Here is a 25,429-nt window from a genome sequence, read left to right as displayed (position 1 = left end):
AACAGCAAAATGATTAGTATGTGGGCTTTGTGACCCATGTCACTTAAGGGATACTGTTTCCACGTCTTCTGGGGCAGAAGGCCACTCTCAGCAATACAGGAAGAGCAGAGCAGGTCCTGACAAGCCATTTGCTTTCTTGAAATGCAAGAGTCTATTTAGGGCGACCCTTGTGCTGCTGTCAGGACAGCGAGGGTCAGCAGTTGTGGTGACAAATTAGTTTTGACAAGCTTAATGACCCCCAAAAAGAAAAGTCTGTGGCTCTGATAGCAACTGGGGAATAATTGGTAAGCTCAGCCAAATGGGGAGTGTGTTAAAAATTCCCAATTCTCTATGGCAGGCCAATTACACCATTCAGCAAAGGGGTGGAAGGTTGCCATCCGCGTCTTCAGCCCTACAAAAGCATCAGCAGGCTATATTTCAATCAATTGAATTTGGTTTGGCGGGACATCAGGACATTGAAAGAAACAACTGGATCTTTCAAACTATGTTCCTATGAAAAACTTGGACAAAAAACAAAATGACAGTTTCTGAGCGGCTCCACTGGACAGTGCTCAGCTCACCATTGGCAAATTCCACTGGCTTACCGTGAGCTGGTTTTCCCTCATCTTCCCAGGGTGGTAGATCCTGAAAGCAAGCACACCTCATTAGAGTGTGTGGTAAATAAATGATTATCAGTTGCTAGCCCACCAAAACACGCGTGTTTTCATTACTTAATTGTGGACCTGGTGTCAGCGTCATTGTGAGAATCAGGCAATATGTTGATGCCTGCCAGCACAGAGTCTTATTTCTAGTCTGTAGGTGTCAACAGTGTGGAATTTCTATGAGGACAGTGAGGGAAGGATCTGTCCCCTGCTACTATCTTATTCTTGTCTTCAGATCATATACGAATGATGTTACCTAGGGCGGTGGTTCTCAGTCTTGCTACTTCCGTGACCTTTTAATACAGTTACTCATGTTATGGCGACCCCCCCAACCACAAAGTCATTTCATAGCTACTTCCCAACGGTAATACTGCTACTGTTATAAATTAAAATATAAATATCTGATATGTAATCCTCAAAGGGGTCACAACCCCCACATGGTTGAGAGCTAGTGTGCTAGAGGGGCCACACTTCATGTCTCACAAAGTCTGTGTGAGAAAGAGAGACCAGATCATGTCAGTCTTGTTGGCAAACTGTGCGGGAAATGTTGACTTTTAATTGGAGCATAGCACCCCTAAAGTGCAGAGGATCATCCAAGGCCCCCCCAGTGGGGTCTTATGCAGCTCCTGATTTTATTCACGTTCACATTTTTCCATTACGAAGTCAAACACCGTCGTACGCAGGCTTAGATGATAAGGCTACTCCATGGCATCTATTTGGATACTTAGCGTTCTTGCCTGTTAGGGTCATGAGTAAAATAATTTTTTATGGTTACAGACACCGCTGTGTCTAGATGGCCAAGTGAAGAGAGCCACTAAGTTACTGAAGATGGTAGAACACACAGCAGAGATGGCTAGTTGACAGCTGAGGTCCTAGGAGGGCGATGAGCGATTTCTTCATGTACTCAGACTGGTATGCACTTTGAAATTTACTAATTGTATCTGTTAGAAGTTAAAACATTTCAGACCTTGGGACCTTAAAATATGGCAGCGAAGCCATTGATAAATGTATGTTTTAGAATGGCTGTGTTCAGTGTATTATAGGAAGTCAGGAGAAACAACTTGTTCTGGTTTGATTTTATTTTTTTATTTTTTTTTATGGTTTGATTTTAGTTTTAAAGGTGCTTTACGACTTGCAAGCTGCAGTAACAAAATAAACTAGACTGAGTGGCTTCTGAACAACAGAAACCTTTGTATTTCTCACTCTGGTGTTTGGGAATACCAAGACCAAGCCAGCAAGAGACTCAGTATCTGGTGAGGGCTTCTCCCTGCCAGTCCCTTCTTCCTGTGTCCCCATGGAGAAGGGTCTAACTAGCTCTCCAGGATTCCTGTTATGAGGGCACCACTTCCGGTCATGAGGGCAAAACTCTTTTGACCCCATGAACTTATGAAGGTCCCACCTAATAACTCTACTGCTTTAAGAAGTAGGATTTCAATGCAAAAATGCAATAATGTCACATATATTCAGAGCCCAGTGCATGTCCCACTTAACCCTTTGCCATCTGACAACACAGACGTTCACTAATGCAAGTCTACAGCCTCTAGCAGCCCAGTGTAACCCTCTGATCCTGTAGCTGTTTACCACTGCATACTGGGCTCTCTTGCAGCTTGCTCCCATGGTCTGTTTTCCAACCTTTAGACCTTGGTGGTTCTTAATGTTTTCTTACTAGATTTCCTATTTATACTCTGACAGTGACCTCCACAGTTACTTCTTACATGGTTTCATTCCAGAATTACACAGTCCGTTTTGTTGTTGTTGTTTATTTTTATTTTTTAATTTTATGTCACATCATACTGAATTTTTTGGTATGCTTACCTCGCCGTATATAAGATAAGCTTCCTGAAGACAGGGCCTAACCCTCCATCAAGCCCATGTGAGGTTATCAGCCCAACTCATTTTTGTTAAGTGGCTGACTGGATGAATATTAGACAAGATCTTAAACTCAAAAGAGAGGCCTATTAAGAACTTTGTTGATTAAAGAATAGAGCAGGAGGTCTCCCTCAATCACAGACATAGGGGAGGGGAGAAGGGGGGAAGTGGGAGGGAGGGAAGAATGGGAGGAAACAGGGGAAGGGCTAACAATCGAGATGTAATATGAAAAAAATAATAAAATGAAAAAAAAAAAAAAAGAATAGAGCAGGAAGAATGGAAGGTTCTGGGCCGCATCAGTCTTATTTGAGTCCCAGGTAGCATTGCTTCTAGGCATCAGTCTTTACCCTCCCTCATTATGAATGTCCTCCCTCATAAAAGGAAGCCTAAGTGATTTATAACTGGGGGGGAAAAAAACAGCTTAGGAAGCACTTGTGAACCTATCAGATTCTATGATCTGGCATGAACTAGGGATTCAGTAAAATGTCCCTTTCTCTTTCCCTGCTTTTCAGAAAGGCTGGTTATTTTACACAAGGGGTGGGCACATAAACACTCATGAAGAGGCTGACTGAACAGTTGTTCACTTCAGAGCTGGGCAGTCGTATAACAGACACTTACCTAGGGAGTGGAGTAGCTGGATAGCAACGCTGTGACGTGTTGGGAGATGAGCCGTTGGACTGTGAGGAGGAACCGTGGCTTTCTGCTGCCAGTCAGTGCGTCGTATATGGAGCTTTGAGATTACCAACATTTGTTCCACAGAATTCCAGTACTGGGGGTCTGAATCACTCACTGCCATAATCCCAAGAGGTGGCCTGATTTGCACGAAGGGTATTTCATGCAGAACAGTCTGCAGTCTTGCAACATGTATGACATGAGGTTTTTTGGTATGGACTTGTACAGATAATGTACTTAATTTTTATAACAAAAGTAAAAAAAAATCAGAAATTCACTCCCTTGTGCTTCTAAGCTGGTTCTTCTGGAATGAAAATTAAAGAAACCTTACCAAAATGTCTGCCCATTGATACTCAGAGAATTTTTTTTTTTCAGATTCTTGGTATGTGGAGGGTATATGAGCTAGCAGTATTTTAAGTATGGCTTCTATTTAAATCTCCTGTTTTATAGTGTTGCTGCCGGGGCCAGGATCTAATTTTCAATGTCAGTAGTGCCCTGGTGGTGTATCCTTGGGGCTGCTTGATAAAGTCCCCTGGTTGACTTGTCTGCAATATGCAAATTCTGTCTCCTGGATCATTTTGCAGTTCCCTGTAGTTTGAGTCTTTGTTCTGCGCAGGCAGCCTCCCTGCCTGCCTTATCCTCCGTACCTCCAAAGCAACTTTAAAAATTCTTCTTTAAAATGCACTAATTTTAAAGGTGAAAGCAAAGACATTAATTGGCTATGCAGCCAAGCCAGGAAGTGTTATTCAATCCAAATACATGGATTACTTCGTAAACAAGGACAGGTTTAATGTGTAGGCAGTGTAAAAACACCCTGAGAAAGGGCTCCAAGCCCACCGCCTGATAATCATTTTATCCTGTTTTTTTTTCCATTTGAGACCCCCCTAGGCCACACCTTCAAAGAAGGAGCAGACACACAGATGGGAGGCTTCTTTGAGACCCTCTACGTGTTCCCTGGCGCTGCAGGAGGCCGACCTTAGGCAGGCTCTTCAGAGTTCCGCTCCCTACCACCCTGCCATGCTGTGAGTTGCAGGCAAGGTCTTGAGGACAGACTTTGCCAGGCTCACCAGGGAGGGTGTGAGGCTTAATCTGATCCTTACTATAAGCATGTATGGTTCTGAACACTGCTGGTGTTCCTGAACACTGAGGCGAAAACCTCCTCTTTGCAGGGAGCTCGTGTGTTTCAGTGAGGTTGCAGGAGGAGCCAAATTAAAGTCTTAAATAGCCACAGTCCCAGCTTGGGCCCTTGCTTAGTGGCCAGGGCTGTTCTGCAATAGACTTACTGTTTAGGAATTTTGCAGAGTTGCCTCATGGTAGAAAGGTACTTGGGTAATGAAGAGAGGAAAAACACCACCCATGCCAGCATCTTCAAGTTCATCCTAAAGCTAGGAGTCCAGTCATGTGTAGTATTAGTGCAGAATGGGCTGTGAATCCAAGTGATGTCTCCAAGCCCGTAAGCTTTCTGGGAATGGCCTTTATTTGACAGGCCAAAAATACTCTGCTTGAGGGCTAGGTCTCCACAGAATTAGAAAAAGGGTCCCGAAGCCCTAATGGTGATCTGCAGGCCTCCAGCCAGGCCATTTCTGTTGATCTGGATACCATCTGTAGTCTCAAATCCATGGTGCTTGCCCATCCCATTTTAATAGCCAGGCTAGATTTTTGGCAGGCTTTTGTTTAGTTTATTTTTCTGTAAGCTTGAGGCTTAAGGAATTGAAATTTGAGAGAATTACTGTGTCTTAGAACTTATAACCAGAAATGCTATTGGAGACCTTTTTTTTTTTTCTCCCCTTCTCAACTGGTACGCTGAAGAATGAAATTTAGCATTTATAAATGACCACTGGGTAATGTAACTATAAAAAGTTGTTTTCAGAGACGATGTAAGCAGGTAGTTTGACCCGAGTTAAGAAGCCACATCTTCTGTCTGTGTGTTTATCATTGAGTGTTCTCCACAGTTGAGTGGAGAGTGGGGTCTGACTTCCACGTGAACTCTGGTGCCCCATATTTGACCGCGTCCCCTGGATGGGGAGGCCTGGTGGCACTCTAGGAAGGATAGCAGGCTACCACGAGGCGACTTGATACCCTATGAGCATATACAGGGGGAGGAGGTCCCCCTCAGTCACAGTCATAGGGGAGGGAGTAAGGGGAAAATGGGAAGGAGGGAGGAATGGGAGGATACAAGGGATAGGATAACAATTGAGATGCAATATGAATACATTAATAAAATATATTTTTAAAAAAGAAGCCACAACTTCTCATTGCTCTCTGTAGTTTTGTTTTCTTTTCTTCTTCCTCTTTCCTTCTCCTCACCTTTGATCACCTCTTCTTTTTTCCTCTCTTTAATATAAATAATGTCCTTGGTGGTGAGGAATGTTCAGGGGTAGACAGCTGACTGTGTGGTATGGTCGTAGTCACTTACTCACAGGTACACATCTCACTGAACAACCTCCCCACCCCACCCCCCAGTCTCTCTTACAGCTGCCAAAAGGGAGGCTTCTCTTGGCCTACTGTGGCATCCATCACCTTTCCCTCCTCCTCCTCCTCCTCCTCCTCCTCCTCCTCCTCCTCCTCCTCCTCCTCCTCCTCCTCCTCCTCCTTCTTCTTCTTCTTCTCCCCCCCCCCCTTCTTCTAGGTTTCCCTCTTCCAGCTGTGGCTTTTGCAGGCCGAGACCCCACATGAAGAACTCTGCAGAGCCTGATGTGTTACGTAGGCACCAGCTTTGTTCTCAAATTATAGTTCACGAATTATTTCCCTGTAGTTTTTCGATTCCTAAGTTCTGGGACAGATAAAGTCATCTGTCATTTTGCTTTTTTTTTTTTTTTTTTTTTTTTTTTTCTCAGCTTCCCACAGCCTCATTTAGGTAAGAATCTGTCCTGCAATCCTGGAAACATCTTGGATATTTCCTGCTCTTTAACCCAATGCCACCCCCGAGTACTGTCTGTGGCCCTGTTCTCACAGGAGTGAAGCTGTGATGGTGATGGTGGTGCATATCACGGAATATTTCTTTCCGTTTCCTAGTGGCCTCTGAGGCAAGGCATTCCTGGTGCCAAAGATTCCTCCCTCCTGCCTTCCATGGCTTTCTCTCTGTGAACAAGAGAGATTCCTTTAGGAATAGAATGGCCTATATGTCTCAGTTTGAGTAGAATGGCCTGCAGCTCTCAGGTTGAAGCCTGCTCCTTAAGCTAAACCGAAAGGCACATGCTTCTGGAGTGTAGTGGCAGTGATTGAGGGTGGAAAGGCCTGGCTCTTCCTCAGCACACCCTCTTTACCTGTGTGACTTTGCTAATAGCATTCAGGTTACCTTCCTGTGACACAGCTGCTCATCTCAGCCCCTTCCGCCCTAGCCATTCACTCAAGTCTCTGATTTTCCTTGCTCTTACAGAGCCTGTGTGTGTGTGTGTGTGTGTGTGTGTGTGTGCGCGCCAGGTGGATCCCTGAGAGCCTTCCCATTCTTCTTGTATTTATTTATTTTACTCACTGCCTTATTCCCTGTGCACCATTGTCTGAACTGTCAAAAGTTTTGGACTCAATTCCAGATTTTCAAAGGCATATTTTCATCTGAACAAACCAAAAGGACGGGACAGCTTCAGCCCCTTTTTGCTTTATTCTCATTACGGGTCCCAGCAGGGAGGATGGGGCAAAGAATGCGTCCTCTAGTCCTGAAAGAATTTCTAATATTCTTCCTTTCTCCATGAGATACACAGCTTAATCCTTGCTTTAGACATTTTTCTACCCCCACCCCGACCCCTAAATAAACAGGGCCTAATTGGAAAAAGCTGAGAGCACTAAGTAGAAAAGAATAGAAAACATTTACTGAGCTTGGAGGTGCATATTGAATGCTGCAGGAAATTTGCATATGGATTACTTGGTGGAAAAAAAAAGAAACATTCTCAGCCTATTAGTTACTGTGAAGGACTCCCACTGACTACAGGCCAAGTACTTTGCCTTGTTTTCTCCAGCTGTTCTTCTCTGTAATCAGTTCTCTTTGGCCACAGGGCAGCTAGCCTGTTGTTGCTCTTTGTACTGAGGAAGGGACAGGAAGGGACGTAAGGGCACCTACAGTATGTGTAGGCCACTTCTGCTTTCACTTGATTGTACACTGTTTCTGGGCGCATTGCTTCTTCATCCCAGGGAGTTTTCAAGCCACTGTTTCTGTCCCTGCAGGGATGATAAGTGGCCACTCATAGATTCCTCCCTGGTGCCTCAGTTTCTCTAAATGCAAAACAGGATGTATGTAGTGTTGAGCAGCATTTTAACTGGAGATGGAAAAAAAAATCAATGAATATTTATAAAAGTAAATTCAGTCCCTGGAATATAAGATTCCACAGAAATTCAAAGCATAATTGAGGTAAAGAGAACAGATTAGTGTGAAATATATGTGTGAAACACATTTTACATTTCCTTCCAACAAAGGCTGAATTTCATTTACTCCAAGTGAGGGGGAGAAGGGGGGAAGTGGTATTGTGAATTCGGCTTCTAAATTTGGATTTTGATATGTTGATTAGTGTACTGTAGACATAAAGCAACATGTTGACATTTCTCAGCAAGTGTGTGTGTATCTGTGTGGGGTAGAAGATGGACATATATAATAAGCAAATGTAATTACCACTGGCAGTATTCCTCCAGGAGAGCCAACAGAAAGAACTAGAGAAAGAATTGTCATCAAAAAAGATACTTTAAATGATGTTTTTAAATCCATGGGACCATCATTAAACATGGATCAGCTCTTGGCTTTGCAGTATAAGGCAAGATCCTTTAGGTGAAGAGATACTAGCTATTGTCTGTAGAAATCATCTGTGTGACTATGTCATTACTTGAGGGAGCAACAGAAACTGTCACCTTACAAAGGCATCACTGGATTATTAAGTGATATGGAAATCAATATAAAGATCCAAGGTCAATATTGATCAGCCTATCCACAATGGAAGGTTGGGAGTTGTTGAGAGCAAATATTTGTGAAATAGTGATAACATAAAAAAGAAGAAGTTCTCAGAGTGAAAAACCTTTTGCATATTACAAAGCCCAAGTGCCACCCAGGCACTGATTTCCTACAGAACCATAGTCAGACCATCTTTTCAAAAGGCATTGTCTTTTGATCCCACCCACTCCAATATAAGTCCATGTAGTTTTCTTGGTCAAGGTCACTTGGAACAACTGAATCTTTGGCTACAGTAGTAAAGAGAAGGATGACATGGTGTGCGTGGACCCGTGGCTAGGCAGCCTTTGGGCTTCCCTGTCCTCCTCACCCTACTGTCTTCAGGTCTTTCAGCCTGATCCCAGTTCATCTTCCTAGGTCTTCAGGAACATTCTTATTCAGAAAGGCCAGGATGGGTCTCAGGGTTTTTAGCTTGTACTTTTTGGCTCTTGATTCCCTTTTTCCTGTTGTGATTGCTTTTCCATCTTAGTCATTTCAAGTTTGAATTTAATTTGCATATCTAAACTTTTAATTATACCAATTACTTGTAGTTCTTCCATTTTCTAAAAAAAAAAAAGTCAGAAACTGACCCCTTTTCTTAAAGTTAGCGTCAGTCTCCTCATATCTGTGGAGATATGTTCTTCCTTTCTCATTCTAAGTCTCATTCTCATACCGTCTGTCTGTCTGTCTGTCTGTCTGTCTCAATCTCTATCATCTATCTGATTGTCTATCTATATCATTTGTCTGTCTGTCTGTCTGCCTATCTCTATCTCATGTATCTCTCTCTCTGTTTACAAATGCATCTTTAGAAGACCAGCTACTGGTGACTATTTTCTTAGTTCGCAAGCGCTCATGTTTCAGGTCTTGTTTGTCTGTAGTCCAGCATACATTCTTTAACTAAATACTTCTCTTGAAAGATCAAAAGAAGTTCTCCCTGCTTTCATTTTGTTCTTGGCTATGGCTCATGGATGGCTTTCTTCATTTTTTTTTTTTTTTAAACTTAATTTATTAAGGGAAAAAACCCCTCCTTTTCCTACAGAAGAAACAGAAGTGGCTCTGTGGATCATGAAGGGATCATTAGCATTCACTAATACAGTACCTTCCTAAGTTGCTTTGCTGCCACATCCTTTCAGTGTTATTTACTGAGCAGCTGAAATAATTGGGCTTTGAATTTTTAGATCACTATAAAGCAAGACCTATTGTCACTTACTGCTTGATGTAATTGCACCATGCGTATTTATTGAGGCTATTTATTCATCTCCCTAGTGGATAACTTTGTCAAAGCCAGTTGAGAGATTTCTGTGTGTATGCTTGGAATCTAGAAAAACATACATTTCAAATAACACTTAGAAATTATAGAGGGCTTCGCAAATAGTATTTGTCTCTAGACCTTAGGGTCTGATCTTTGAATTGTCCTTATCTTTGAGTATTCCCCATTGCTCACTAGAACAAATCACTGTTTGGCAGAATGTGCGGTTGTGCCTACTAGATTTTAAGTCCTAGAGAAAGGGAAAAACGGAGGGAGGGGGTGAAGTGGGGTAACATGATTCATGCTCATTGCATTATAAATACAAAACGTGCTGCTGCTTCATGCAAAAGATAAGCCTGGGCCCTGTCTCATCCGGGCTGATCGTTCCATGAGGATGTTACCAGTGTACATATGTGGGTGACTAACTTAACTGTGGGGACAAAGAATGCTTTCCTCTAAAAGGAATATTTCAGCTAAGATCTATACGGTGCATGAGATTTAACCAGCTGAATAGGAGGAAACCTTTTTTTTTTTTTTCCTGGAGAAGGAAGAAAAGAGCTGGTGCAAATGCCCAGAGGCAGGAAGGGGCCATAGTGTGTTTCCCCATAGCCTGGGGGAAACAAGAGAGGGGGTTTATGGGATAGGCGCTCCTGTAGAAAAACCAGCAATCTCCGGCATAAGCCCTGGCAAGGTTTAAGCACTCTACCTTTAAGAAACCTTCAAGGAGAAGAATTTGGCATAGAAGATAACTCTTCATTGGATTCCCGCCCTTCCCCCCACCCCCAAATTGCTTCAGCCGTAGGACGATTACTAGGTCATAGAGTGAGTGGATCAGGGAAACAAAGAGTAAGCAAGGTAGACCCGATGGGGTCTTTATGTATTGTATTTATAATATGATGTGGAGGATTCATGTTCCCCTGCCCCTCTCCCTCCTTCCTCCTTTCTCTCTAGGACTTAGTATCTACTCAGAATAACCACACATTCTGCCAAACGATGGTTGTCGTAATGAGTAATCAGGAGTACTCAAAGATAGATCAGACCCTATGGTCTAGAGACAAATACCATTTGTGAAGCCCTCTGTAATTCTAAGCGTTATATAAAACACATGGGGTTTTTTTTTTTTTCCCCTAGGTGGGTGTTGACTAACCTCAGAAGTCCAGACGAAAACAGAGGAGTGTTTTGTTTGTGAGAATCTAGAGGCTTTGACATGAAATACTTATGGCTAAGAGAAAGAGCTGGCAGGGGTGCTTAACTGGGAGTCAAGCACTCAGGACTGGGGAGTCTTTGCCTAGGTTTATATATGTCCTTTGAGGCACTCTGGAGGGAGGCCTTGGCAAAGAGACATTAAATAGATTGTAGGCCTGCTGTTGTTGGGATGGTCTATGCCAGTATTAATTATAGGTAACCACAAGGAATAGGGTACCATACGCCTGTGCTCCTTAGGACCAACAATGGGGAATAGTAACAGGAATTGTATTTGCTTTTCAAGAAGCTTTGTTTCAAGCAGAACTAGAAGTAGTACAGCAACTAACTGTCTAGGTGGGTCTACCTGACAATTAAAATACATTGTATCCTAGGCTCCCACTAGACTATGAGAATGGCTAAAACACTTTTCTTTTTTCCAGTTAAAGTTACTTTGTGTTGAAGAAAAGTCAAATTCTGCCACTTCGGTAGTAATTTCAAGACACCTATTATTTTCTATTTCTTGTTTATTAATTTTTTTAGCAGTAGTATCCATGCTATCAGGTCTTTTATTGTTTGGCCGCGTGCACAGCCTTAAGTCCTTTGAGATCCGTCATGTTGAATTTTACATGCCAGGTCTTACTTTGCATTCGTTTCTGAGCAGCCCGTGTTTCTGAGTGCCTCGCAGATGCATGTCACATATTTTCCCCAAATTTGAGAACTATAGTTAGTTAAAAGAACGATTATGCCAAGAACATACGGCTCCCGGTAGTTTCTAGTCGTAGCTGATGGCTTAACTCTGTGCTTAGACTTTGGTAAGAGTGCTTGGTTTAATTTAGGAGAGAGAGAGTCCTTGTGGATTTTAATTCCTAATATTTTGCATTGTGTAAAGAAAAAATAAGTAGAGTTAGTTATTGGAGTTCCCAAATACATTTTTTTGTTTCTCTGTTTTTTTATGTCGGTTCTCTCCTTGAGAATTTGCACTCCTCTTTGGAGGGAAGAGTAGAGTCAGAGGTCATGATTCTAACTTGGTGTTGTGCTGTCTTCTAGCTGGATGACTCTGGCAGGTAACCCCCCTATACCTCTAGCCCAACCCCCTTTTCACTCAAGGCTGAGCCATTGCAGGCACACCTAACTGGCAGGTGACAAACAGAAACCCTTCACAGCTGCTACCTGCTGTGCACCGTCTTTTTATTTTATTTTATTTTATTTTTAATTTTAAAAGACTCTAGGACTCCCTCCAATATCTGAAGCTTTAAAAGAATATTGTCCCCATAGGCTTATTATGCATTTGAATCTTTGGTCCCCTGGTGGCTGCACTGCTTCGAGGAGAGAGTAGAAACAGGAGGTGCAGGTTTGCTGGAGGGAGTACATTAGTCGGGGTGGGCTTGAGAGTTCATAGCCCTGTCTCCCCAGCAGTTCCTTCTCATTTCCTCCTGCTCCTGGATAGGAGTGTGGTCAGCCAGTTAGTTACCTGCTCCAGCCAGGGCTGCTCTGCTTCCCTTCCTTTGTGGATCCCCTCTTTAGAGCCATTGGCCGAAATAAGCTGTTCTCTATTCTGTTTCTGCTCATGGTGTTTTATTATTATTATGACGACAACAACAACAACAACAAAGTAACTAATACACCCCATCCCACACTTAAATAAGGACTATAAATACTAGGTAATTAGGCGCATAATAGGTGATGGAGATGTAGTAAGGTGCAGCGTTCACTGAGGGTGTATGGTTAAGTGCTTCCTTGCCGGGATTATTGGGGAGAGGCCACAGTTAAGTTTGGCAATGAGATAATATAGTAGACAAAAAAAAAAAACCTTGAGAATAATTCATTCCTTTTACCTTTTTGAAGGGTGAGAAACAAGGGTAGCATTAATTGAATGCTCTTAAAAGATTAGCTGCATAGTCTTACTAAATCTAAGGCGTCTGAAGTGACTGGATGTCCACATACCTCTCCGATTTGACAACCTAGGGTCAGATTTGTCTTAACTGTCATGATCAATGGAGTCCGTTCCATGGGAAGGAAGTGGACGCTGCCTTAAGTGTCATAGCCAAGAGGGGTGAGGTCCTTATTTGTACATCAAAATTGTGAGGCTCACCTTTGGTGGCGTGCATCGCAGTGATTGAGTAACAGCACAGTCTCCATACCGCAGACACCATCACTGAAAGGAGGACTTAGTGATAGTTTCTTGTTTGTTTAGTCTTTTTTTTTTTTTTTTTAACACATGAACAAACCAAGGCATATGCAAGGAAGGGGCAGGATGTGACAGCAGTTCCCTCTATGACCAAGAAAGGGAAGTTTCCGATGCTGGATGGAGTCCTAGAGTCATTTCAAATGAGAAAGAGGAGGCCCAGCAGGCAGGAGCTGTAAAGGGTCTGTTTGTCACCTGCTGGTTAGATGTGCATGCAGCAGCTCAGCCTTGAATGAGAAGGAAGAGGGGGCCCACACTGGATGGCAACTGAGTTGATGGTTTTCACAGACCAGTCTGGATTGTCACAGGGTCCCCAGTCTCAGGGCTGCTGGAGACAGACAAGCAGGCAGGGAGGGAGGCAGGCAGACAGACAGACACACAGACAGACACACACACACACACACACACACACACACACACACACACACACACACACACACACACACCTGCTTACCAGATCCATGGCAGGATTCTGAGGCCCTCCGTTCCATGTCTGCTTCCACTTAAGTGACTAGCTGTTGGTGGCTTTTAGTAAAAGACGAGGGATATCTATTAAAGCAATACGTAATGGAACTGGATGAGTTTTTGTAGAAAAGCAGTGTCAGATAAACCTCCTTCCACTCTATTCTTTGCTCCTTCCCCATCATAGCTGTGGAGATTTTTCATTTGAAAGTGAAAAGGCTTAAGACATAATTTTTTAATCCCATCTTTCCTGCCCACTTGCATCTCTTCCAAAGCTCGTCAGGGCCAGATCTGGAACAGCAAGAGCCATTAAAAATTTGGCATATTGCACTCCATTTTTTGGAATACACTCAGTGTGGGCCAATTTATGGTAAATTATTCTTTTCGTGTGTGAATTTCCTCTTCTCTCTTGGCAATTTCCTGCTTGCTTCTACACCCCTGCACACATATCTTAAACACACACACACACACACACACATACACACACACACACACACACACACCCCGCATGCGCACGCACACACAGCTATTGCAGTCTATGTGGAATATGTGTGCAAGTGTCTCAGCATGTGCCAGGGCTGTATCCATAAGTACATATGCACATATTTGCACCTATGTGCTTATATGATAAGCAAATTGACTTCAACAGTTTTTCTCAGAGGCTTGTGTTGCTGAATGTATGTTAGCATACAGTCTGTTTGAACCCACAGACAGTTTCTCAGTCAAGAGATGACAGAATTTAGCAATCATTTTAGGAAACACCATAGTAAATAAATATATTGCTTAGTGCTGTTAGACTAAGCAAGCCAACTCGTAATGAAGCTGAAGGCACACAGTGACATGTCTCATCGCTATAATCAAAGACTATTAATTATTGGGTAGCCAGGTCCACTGCCAGTGAAAGAGCTGGCATGAAAGCCTTGTGACAAACACTGTCCTCCAAACACAGTCCCCAGCTATTATGTGGTTAGGACCTGCAACCTAGGGTCTGAACTGCTGAAGAATAGTTGACAGAGGCATGGCATCATGGGAAATTGATGGGCCTGCTCATTGTGTTTTTTTGACTTTGGGCAATTGAGAACTGAGTCCTAAAGTAGTTGTTGCTGCTGTTGTTGGTTTGTTTTTGTTTTTTTTCTTTTCATGAGAAACTGATGAGAGGCTGTTTCCTGGCATATTGTAGAGCATATTAGCTCAGTTTTAAAAGGGCAATTTAAAACAGTTTCTTTCCTTTATGCATGAGGAAGGCACACATTTATATGCCTCGAATTATTGATAACAGCATGTTTCCAATGTGTCAGTGTATGCTTAGCTTAAATTTGGAAAGGGTGTGGTAGGAAAACAGTCCATTGACTTTACCAGTGTTGCTGAAAATTTCCCAAAGTATCAATAAAGGAGTTAATCCAGCACACACAACAAATAGAACCATGTGTTGTAATTAATATTTTCTCCACATGCATTGATATTAATTTAATTAAATATACATTTTGCAGTAGCCCTATAGAACATTAAACTCCAATATTCAGACCCCATAAATGCATTTTACAGCTTTTAAAAGGTTGACTGTTTGATGCCATTGCAAGCAGTAACTGGCTTTCTCCCTAATTAAAAGGCCTTAATGAGTTCACTACACAAGGAAGTCTAGGTAAATCAATACACTTTCTTACCAAGTGTTCAGTCTCTACATTTCATTTAACATTTGTTTAGCAAATCATGTACGATCACTTTGAGTATATGCCAAGCGCCGTACCTAATGCTGGCAATAAAAAGATTAGTAGGACTTGCTTCCTTGTCCACATAAAGCCCACAGCCAGGGAGAGAAACAAACAGTCCAATTACTGTGCCTCTGTGGGCTGCGGGGAGAGGCACTGTGGTGGGCACATGTGAGAGAGATCCAGAGTGTCCTGGTTAAAGCTTAAAGGAGAGCATCCCAAGGAGGTGGCTCTGTGGTGTTACCAGCAGAGGGCACTGCACAGGAAAAGCATGTTAGGGGCATGCAGCTGGGTCACACTAGAGCCAGGCAGGGATGTGGGGCTTAGGGGAGAGGGGGAAGGACCCCATGATAACATGCTAAGGTCTAGGTCTCTGCTGTGTTTTTCTCCCTCTCTTCACTTCTTTGACCTGCAGTCTCTCTCTCATACTTTTTTCCACCTTTCCTTTCATTTGCTTAGTTCTTTCTTATTTCATCTTTCTGTCTTCTAAATGTTCAAAATGTTTTCTGAGGCAGACCTTGGGAGAGGATGTAAAATTTACTGCCTAAAATGCATCCCCACTGTTCAGCTCCAACCTTTAATATACAGAAAATCACATGAAGGTGTTGAAGCTGGCTCAGCTTGTGCCAGTTTCATGGAATATACTAGAAGCCTGATGTTTCCCCGTGCCGTCCACGGGGCCTAGGGAAATGCTGGATTGTCCAGAAGCCCATCAAGGGCAGGCCTGCTTCTAAGCAGGGAGTTGGTCACTCCTGACTGTATGGCCACAGTAGGTGGTCACTGTTGACTCTTAAGTTAAAGTTGGAAAGCACCTTTTCCATATAGGAGCAGTACATTTGACTGTTGCTTTTGTTGGTTTGCTTTATATGCAAAATGGCATCTCCAGCACATATAGAGAACCAAATATTCATGTCTCAATACAGTGTCAGGAGACTCTGAATTTCAAACAAATAATGATGTCCACCAGTGCATGGAAATAAGGAAAAACTGGTTGTGTAGACATGATTTTTTGTTTTGTATTAGTATGACTTCATATAATCTGTACATATGTATTTGTTCGACTGTGCATATATCAAGGGTCCAAGTTATACCTAGCTATGTGGTAATCAGCAATGCCTAATAGAAAATTAAAAAATTTAATTGTTTCCAAATAAGCTTATATACTACTTATATACGTAAATATATGTAATTATTAGACTGGCATATATTCAAAGTGCATTTATTGTGGTCTTGTCAGCCTTTGAAGAATATGTGCTCTTGTGCACAGCCACAGATTGCAAGAAGTCAATGCCGGTAAACAACAAAAATACCACACAACTAGTGCTTTGTTGTTTACTTGGTCAAAGAAATGGTAATTTGTTTGAAGTTGTAATTTTATAACATTGTATCGGTACAACAGGATGATACATACACACCTATATAAATGTATCAAAACACTTATATTTGGCAGTAGCTGGAAAGGCATTGTATCAGAACAACAGGATGTCTATACACACATATATAAATGTATCAAAATGATTGTATTTGGTGAGTAGCTGGAAAGGGCCAAGTCATCCTTCTTACAAAGCTGTGCTTCCTAGGACATATTCCTTTTATAGCTGTGAATATAGTGCCCAGGATGAAGTTCTGTTTAACCCCAGTTCCTTTCAACTACTATAAACCAGATACTTGATAATTCCCATAAAAATTCAGTATGGTTCAGTTGTTGGCACAGAAGTAACATATTTTTCCCCACATTGTCATGCAGTCTCTCCAGAATAATTTTCCCAGCTTCACTTCATTTCTTTTACTGTCTCATTTAGAATACAGCCTTAATGATCAGCTGTTACCTGTGCCCGAAGTGGTCAGAAGCAGTGAATCACCCTAAACCAATAAAAATCATATACGTATACCCACGCAGGTGACCTTTGCCTTATACAGATTTCTTACTAATCAAAAAAAAGAAGAAGTACAGCAAGCCAGGAAGGAATTTATGAGCTGGTTAATGGATTCATTTTGCACACCAGAATAACAAGGAAGGAACAATGACTGGAATCCAGCGCTGTTTCGGAAAACATTACTGAATGGGTTTTATATTAATTCTGCAACATTTTTAATAGTTCCAGAAAATCTGGATAAATGAGAACCACCGGCCACTTAAGAACACTGGATGAGTGTCGCACACTAAGTCAGCGGCTTAGGAGGCTAAGTGCCATATAGCTGCGTTTCCCTTCTTCTGACCTTAGCCAGACCCCACAGCAGTCAGACCTTAACGGTTGTCATAGATGAGGCGAGCACAGATATCTAGATGCCAGGGACCTTTGGGAGAGCTCAGTCTGAGTCGCTTGGAAGCAAAAACATTTTAATTGTGACTTTCCATAATTTTCCAATGAGGCCTCTGTTGCTCTGTACAAAACTTAGAAATATAAAACCCGATATTTCCTTTTAGCAACTGAAAGGTACCTCTGGGTACCGTGCTGGGGACAAGAGAGTGACTGAGCTGTGAAGACTATGCAGAGACGTGGCTTCTGTCTTCCTTACACAGTTACTATGCTGAACAGAACAGGCAGTAGAGCAACTCAGTGTTGCTTGGTGAACTAGTCATGGTCTCTGGGTGACACTCTCTGTAGACTTAATGGCAAACATTAAGGTTTCCTGGAGCATTTGGTGCTATTTAGAATACACTGGAAACAAACTGAGTGAGAATATTCCCAAATGGAGATTCGCTGAAGGGAAGTCAATCATCTGGGCCCAATGTGCTCCTGCAGTGTTTCTGTTTGCTGCTGCTGCTGCTCCTGCTGCCCTCCTCCTCCTTCTCCCTGTCCTCTCCCCTCTCCCTTCCCCCTCCCCTCCCCCTCCTCCTGCTCCCCTTCCTCCTCTTCTCCCCCTCCTCCTGCCTCCTCCTCCTTGATCCTCTTTCACTGACTTTTTTTCTTACCCCTTGTCATTATTTAAAATTAGGTTGTAATATTCTGTGTCCTAAAAAGAAAGGTAACTCTCTTTGGTTTCTTTAGGTCAAGGCATTTTCTTTCTTTCTTTCTTTCTTTCTTTCTTTCTTTCTTTCTTTCTTTCTCTCTCTCTCTCTCTCTCTCTCTCTCTCTCTCTCTCTCTCTCTCTCTTTAGTTCTAATATTTGTGTCTCATTTTCTAAATTTCACAAAACTCTACATTTTGATGATGAGGATCACGAAGGACCCCAGGACCCTGCATCTCTAAGTATAATCTCTGAGCATTGAGCTTCTGCTTGTGTTAACCTAAAGACAGAAACATGGGTGCTTGCTGTCTCTGGAAGACCCATGGCTTTGGAATCTCCATCTCAAGATAGTCTCTCTCCCTGTCTGTCCCCCCACCCCCACCCCGTGACCCACGTGCATATAAAGTTGAGAAGGCTCTCTGGAAGAAAACTTCCAGAACTAAATGTTAGCTGAGTATATTCATCAGAGTTCTCAGAGCCTCTCAGCTGTGTAAACCAGACCTCTTCACTTTCTTGGGCCCTTTCTTTTAGAGTCACAAAAGAAATCTTACACCCTTTGAAGGCAAGCAACTAATCCAAGGGGACTTGACCTCTTACACTTACTATGGAAGTCACCTTGACTGTAGCCAGGGCATCAGAAATGTTTGCTGACTTTTCCATGGAAGCCTCTCATCTCTATTGTCTTTGGGTAGTGTGTTGAGCTACAAACCGGCACCTAATTCATCAGCCAGTTCTTAACCGCACATCACAGTGGCAGCCAACACTAATGGGATTAATTGGTCTTGACTGATGGAATTGTGAAAGTGTGTACCTCCAAGGGTCATAAACACCAAGCCTTAATTGAAATCAAATGTATATTTTAAAAAAGCATGTCCAGCATCGGAGGCTCCTTTCTGTTTGGGTTTTGTTGATATTAGCAATGGTATAGAAACCTGATAAAGAAGGTTTGCTGTTATTAATGCTTTGAATACAAACTTGTACTTCTTGGCACTCCGAGTAGCTGATTAGAGGAGGGGATAATATTCGACTTGATTATTGGTTACACATATGGAATAAATCCCATTTTAATGGTGTCTAATGAGCCTTTCATTTCTAGAGTTTTACACAAAAGTGTCTAATAGAAAGAGAAAGTAATATTTCAAAGGTTATCTGAATGTTACTGGATGTCAACAATCCGTAATCAAGCCAATATATATTGATGATGATTGCAGTCCAGTCTGATTCTTTAAGTATGAAATAATTTTCTAAATTAGCCAAGCGATGCAAGCTAAGGTTCTTTAGGTCTGAGGAAACTTGAAAATGTCTAATTAAAGTTTGTTACTTAAAACTGGCATCAGAGAGATTTTTTTCCTCAGGATGCGGTTTCGTGCCATGAAGTATTTTCAAGGCCCATGAGGTTTACAGTTCTGCTTCTGAGAATTTCATGGACTCTTCCTGTACGTGCCTCCAATTCCACTGAAATGTGCAAGTGGAAAACGTGCGCGCCTCTCTCTCTCTCTCTCTCTCTCTCTCTCTCTCTCTCTCTCCCTCCCTCCCTCCCTCCCTCCCTCCCTCCCTCCCTCCCTCCCTCCCTCTCTCTCTCTCTCTCTCTCTCTCTCTCTCTCTCTCTCTCTCTCCCTGGACTTTCTCTCTCCAGGAGAGTGCAGTGGGGGCGTTTCACTGGTCAGCAGGTCATGATGAGAGCTGGTGGGCACACATATTTCAGAACCTGACATCTACCAGGTAGCAGATTTGAGAGCTGTGAGAGTCAAGCATCTCTAGTGAGAGATTGGCCTTCTGGGAGTTTCGTCTCATTTGCTTGTGAATGATGATTACCCTACCCTATCCTGCGCTGGTGATGCTCCTCAGTTAGCTGCTGCTGTCCAAGTTCAGATGACTGACCCTGAAGTAGAAATGGTGGATACTGACGACCCTCTCCTCCTGTCATTTGATTTGCCTAGGAAACAGAGGATGATCACAGCTTATAAATGGCATCTCCTAGAGCACTGGACGCACTCATGGAGATGGGCCCTAGCCCTAGAGTTTATGTTCTGGGGTGTGTTCAGAGAATCCATACTTCTGACAAGTTGCCTGAGGATCCTGATCCTGGCCTGGGAATCATGACCTTAAGCATTGTTGCTCAGAATGTAACCTCTCCATCGTGTTAGCTGCTAGTGTGAAATCTGCCTGGCTGTGCACACTGTTATTGGCTTCCAGCAGCTTCTCAGGAGTCAACACTGAGTTTTATTATTTTTACCTCCTAGCAGCTGTGGTCCATGCTCATAGGGTTTGTTTAGAGGGAAGATGCTATTAAGATCAAGTTAATAGCAAGGAGAAAATATCTAGCATGGACCAAACACTCAGTGAACACAAGATCCCATTCCTACTCTCCCAACCCTAAGCCATGTTTGTGTTTTCTTTTCCTCTTTTTTTTTTTTTAATCTTATTTTATTTGTTCCTTTTGCCTTTTGAACTCTTAATGTGATGGTGGTTTTGTTGCCTTCATCTTCCTGTGTTATATCTGCTTTTGAGTTCAGGACAAATCAGGACTTGTACTTCAATGATGGGCTATCAGCCTTCAAATTCATGGCTTCAGAGCCAGTCCTGGAAGGAGAGGGCCCGCGATAAAGACTTGACATTGTGCAGGCATTGAACCACAATAGGAATGAAGAACAACCAGTTGGCAATGCATACCTCAGCTCTGTGGGTGTATCTTGAACTGTGGGAGCCACACTGAGAAAACATGAATCAAGCCCAGGAAGTGCTTCTAACGGTCCTGACTTCCCTATATTCGGGTGTTCATCTACAAGGTTCCACTCCTTCAATAGCTGTGTAAAAGTCATGAAAAATATTAGGATTAAAAAGCAGTGCCTCCAGGGAAGGGGATTCTTGGGTTGAATTCCAGGGTTATTCCCGTAACAGATGATAAGGCTTCATTATAAAACTGTTGGCTTTCAGGTTCCATCCAGATGCCATTAAGGAAGCAAATGGCACCTCTTTCTCTTAGTGTCCTCTGACAAGTTCACTCAGGTGACTCTGACCCATTGGGTGTTAGGCCCTCCACCAAGCCATCTGCCAGTCCTCAAGGACCTGGGTCCATAGAGTTTTCAAGTGTGTTATTTTTTCCAGCAAGAGTGAGTGACCGGGATCTATGAGGATGCTACCTTCCAAGGACTGCCTCTACCCTTTTGTTGTTATTGTTGTTTTGTTTTGTTTTGTTTGAGACAAGGTTTCTCTGTGTATCCCAAGCTGGCCTGGCCTCAAACACATAGCGATTCACCTGTCTCTGCCTCCTGAGTGCTGAGATTAAAGGCGTGCACCATCACGCCCGGCCTGCTTCTACCCTTACCCTTGAGTGAGATTGTAACTTCTGTCTTTAATCATTTCCCCTGAAGATCCTGCTGTGCTTCTCTGTGTTCTCTGGCCACCCTTGGTACAGAGGGGACATTTGATGTCATCTAGATTTTCATTGCTTTACAAAGCATCTTCTTGCAGTCATATCCCATCTGGATGTCGGTGTTATCCTTCAGCTTTGCTTCTTCATGCGGTCAGGGTATCTACACAATTTACTTGGAAGGCCAGATCTTTCTTTCTTATCTTGTCTTTTATTATTGGTTGTGTTAATAGTAATAACAGCAATCAGCTCAATTATAAGCAGACATGAATGGGCATTGAATAGAAGGGAGGAGTTGTGTGCTGCAGATGCCTCATACATGAGCACAGGGACAGTTTGGATCGTGCAAGCACATAGCTGGGCTGCTTCTTCTGTGGTAGAAGTGGGGGGGGGGGAGTGTCTTACGTGTCTGGCATTCATAGAAACCCTGTTAATTCAGCTGTCATCGGGCTCTACTCTCAACATTGGTGCCACAACAATGCAGCTTTCTCTGAAAGCTTTGAGATGACTGAGGAGGGATAAGAGATTGGGGCCACCCATTTCTGAGTGCATCCCACTGGATCTGACACCAGACAGACATCTGCCCTACAAAAGGGCCTTACCAGGAGTGAGGCTACGGACTCAGCATGTCCAAAACCACAGACTCATTTCAGACCTAAGTGTCCTTCACCAGGTAATTCCAAGCAAAATAAACTGGGCTCCAACACTTTGCTCTGCTTCTTCATTCAGAGTGAACCTTAAAAGCAGATGTTTGTTTGGCAGAGACCTCTTAGCTATGAATTAGGAGTTAATTTAGAACTCTTTTATCCTTAAACTTGAGATCTATTTGAAAATTTGCTGAAATAAGGCCCCATAAATTCTAGAACTCCCCACCCCCCAGAGATGTGGCATTATATATACACTTGGCTGTGAAAAAGTCATCAGCTTTGTCAGCATTCTTCTTTCGTTCAGGCTAAATTTATTTTGTGTGTGTGTGTGTATGTGTGTGAAATAGAAATCAAGAAAACACCAAAAATTATTTTAAGCAAAATATCAAAATTGAAATAAACCAACATATGTCTGTGAGACATGTATAACTCTCAATCAAAAATAAGTGCAACTTTCATAAATTTCTTAAAATACTCAAGCATGAAGAATGTGATCAACTTAAATAGATGGGAATTGTGACATAGTTGACTATTTTTTCTACAATTAGTTCATCCTTTACTTAAGGATGAAATTTCCAACTACTGAAACCTTCATGACCAGTGTCCTACACCGTATGTTGTAGTCAGTGTGGGAACTAAGGCCTTTTATGAGGTCCTCAAAGCATATCTGTGTGATGTTCACTAATTACGACTAGAAACAGCCTTCTATTACCCTCCTTACTTGTATCCATGTCTATCTGTCCCATTCCCACTACATTCCTCTTTTTAAAAAACTCTTAGATTTCTTAAAAACATAACCATGTTTTGTTTTCCATATCTCTAACTTTAGTGGAATTAAATGTATTAAGTTCACATAAGTTTTCTAGGTCTTAAGACCGAAAATAAGGCTTCATCTCACCTTTGTCCTTCAACTCACAGGCTTCCCTGATATGTTTTGTTAGTGTCACTTTGACCCTGTAATAAATAGTAGCTGATAATTCATTCAAAGAAGGAAATTAAATTAACGGTGTTATTAACAAACTACAAGCATACATTTTAAAAACGTCAACCTTTTATCTATCTCTTACTCATACCCAGGTAGTGAAATTTTTAAAATAAACAACAGCAATAACACATGCAACAATAATAAGTGGTTACATTGTTTGAAATGATTTAGCACTGAGTAAATTCTCTGCCTCCTAGTTCCCTTTAAAAATGCATCTTGAGAACTTACTCAGCTTGGCATCACCCTACATGTTAACATTGGCCACTCATTTGGAAGTTGAAAAACCTGGAAAGATATTCAAGGATATGTGTGATTGACTTGGTCAAGTGGGCACCTGCGTCCTTATCCCATGTTGTTAGACCTTTCTTGCCTTCTTTTCCTGTCACAGATCATTCTGATTTGTCTTGTTAGTTTTTCAGTTGTTGAAAAGTTTCTTCCTTCCCAGTTCCTTCCATGTAGACCAATTTGGTAATAAAAAAGTATGTTAATTTTTTAATAAATCTTCAAGATACGAATTACTATGTTTCTATTGATTGAGCCAGATGGCTCACAGTTAATATTCTCTGACATACGTAGTCATAGGAATCAGTTTGGGACCAAAATCTGGTACAGAACGTGGCATGTATATGCTTTGAGAAAGATGCAATTCACATAATAAACATATGGGTATTTTTAGATGCAATATTTGTTACTGTTTGGATTCAATTTTCATCTTCCTGTTATCTAAGTACAAACTAATGGTTGTTTTTCTCCCCTAGTCTCAGGCATTTGAGTTGTTCTTCTCGGTAGCTAAAACTTGTTTTCATTTTGCAGTTTGAAGGCTGCAAGAAGGCCTTTTCAAGGCTTGAGAACCTCAAAATTCACCTGCGGAGCCACACGGGAGAGAAGCCATACCTGTGCCAGCACCCGGGCTGCCAGAAGGCCTTCAGCAACTCCAGCGACCGTGCCAAGCACCAGAGGACGCATCTTGACACTGTAAGGATGGCAGGGGCTGGCCACCTTCCAGCCTCAGCTGTGTGTGCCAAAGGGCCCCTCTGATGGTCGGATGGTGCAGGTGTTTGCTTTCTGGTCTTCAGATCACAGCAGGCAGTGCCAAGCACAGAAGCAGAACTTAGTGAACTGCCCACAGGGGTGCCCTGTGTGGCTGCTTCATTTTTTAAAACATTTTTTTTGTGTGTGTGTGGTTGTGAATTATGCGACATACTAGAACTTTCTGGGACCAGGGTTTGTTTAGTCTCTTCTCTGTAGAAAGCAGAAGCAGTTCAGGGGCTGTCATACAGTAGATGACACACAGAATGGCCACTGGAGAGAATTAAAGCAGTTATCACTGTATCAGGCTGCACCAAAATAGACAATGTATGCAATTGGGAAGATTATGGAGAACAGTGTTTATGTGTTGACCCTGTTTCTTTTTCCCTTGACTTAACTTTTCAGACAGTGTAGTGTTGAGCACGAATCTGGTGTCTTGCTTTAGAAACCATCTGTTATGTTCACCTGCAGTTGATCTAAAAAGACAGAGCAGATCTTTCCCTGAGTTCATCTCATACATGCTTTTTCTGTGTTAACAGTCATACATCCTTTTACATCAACCTTAGGAGAACAATTGAGTTTTTATTTTCACACCCTGAACTCCCTTAAGGCTGCCACATTTTGTTCCTTGCAAACGCTCTTTCTATGTAACTTTTGTCTTTTATTCCCCCCCATTATGTTGATAACACTCCTTTGCATTCTCAGGCTTTGATGCCATTTTCTTTACAGCAGGCCAGGTAGATGGCGTGTAATTTCACTTCACTTAACAAAGCCGTTGGGATAAATGTATTATACACATCACGGATCTCTTATCCCACCTTCTTGCAAATAATGTATTCATGACAGTACTTTCCCTGTGTTAACATTCTGATGCCTATTATTAAACTACAGCAGAGTTTGAATTTTGAAAAGATACTGTGATTTCTACACACCTTCTCATACATATTGAAGATTCTTCTGATGTTATACTTGACATATTTATTACATTTTATATTGGTCTCTATTAGTCATATTTGTAGAAGTCGTTTTAGCAATGCATGTCATCTAACCTTTCTAAACAGCAGTATCTTCTAATATATATAAATGTGATGGGTTTTCTGGTAAATATCTGAAAGATAGTACACTATGGGCTAAAAATAGACCTTTTCTGCTTTAGCCAAATTAACTCATTGATTTGTTCTGGTCCAATAGAACATGGTACTAAATAAATATGTGAAAAGTGCTGAAAAAATTTAACATACAAAAATAAGAATAAATAGAAAGAAAAAAGAATAAATTATTTTAATGTCCTATTTTGTTGTATCTAAAATAGTCTTTGTCTAATCTAGTACTAGTATATTTTCCAGTTTGTCATTAAACCTTGTCATGGAAGAGTGACCATTCATAAAGTAAGATTGTCTTGAGACATTGTTACAACTAACCAGTCCTCTGTAGTTTAAGAGCTGGCCTTGAAGAAACCTGATGTTTCTCTACAACATTTTCCTTTGGTGCTAAGGTTAGCTAATCACATACAACATGTTGTAAAGTAATTTCAGCATTAAGAAGGTGTAGCTCTTTCT

General features: G+C 42.0%; 1 protein-coding gene across 2 annotated transcripts in view; it reads left to right on the top strand.

Annotated features, from left to right (window-relative positions):
• Glis3 (GLIS family zinc finger 3) overlaps nucleotides 1–25,429 on the top strand; it is a 407,159-nt gene that overhangs the window by 289,054 nt on the left and 92,676 nt on the right. For both annotated transcript variants that reach the window (XM_051146301.1, XM_051146302.1), the window contains one exon: nucleotides 23,655–23,816. In XM_051146301.1, coding sequence (XP_051002258.1) covers nucleotides 23,655–23,816 — 162 coding nt within the window. The remainder of the gene's footprint in view (nucleotides 1–23,654; nucleotides 23,817–25,429) is intronic.

The sequence above is a fragment of the Acomys russatus genome, chromosome 5 (assembly GCF_903995435.1).
Source record: "Acomys russatus chromosome 5, mAcoRus1.1, whole genome shotgun sequence".
NCBI classification, from domain to species: domain Eukaryota; kingdom Metazoa; phylum Chordata; class Mammalia; order Rodentia; family Muridae; genus Acomys; species Acomys russatus.
This window is presented reverse-complemented; position numbering and strand designations above follow the sequence as displayed.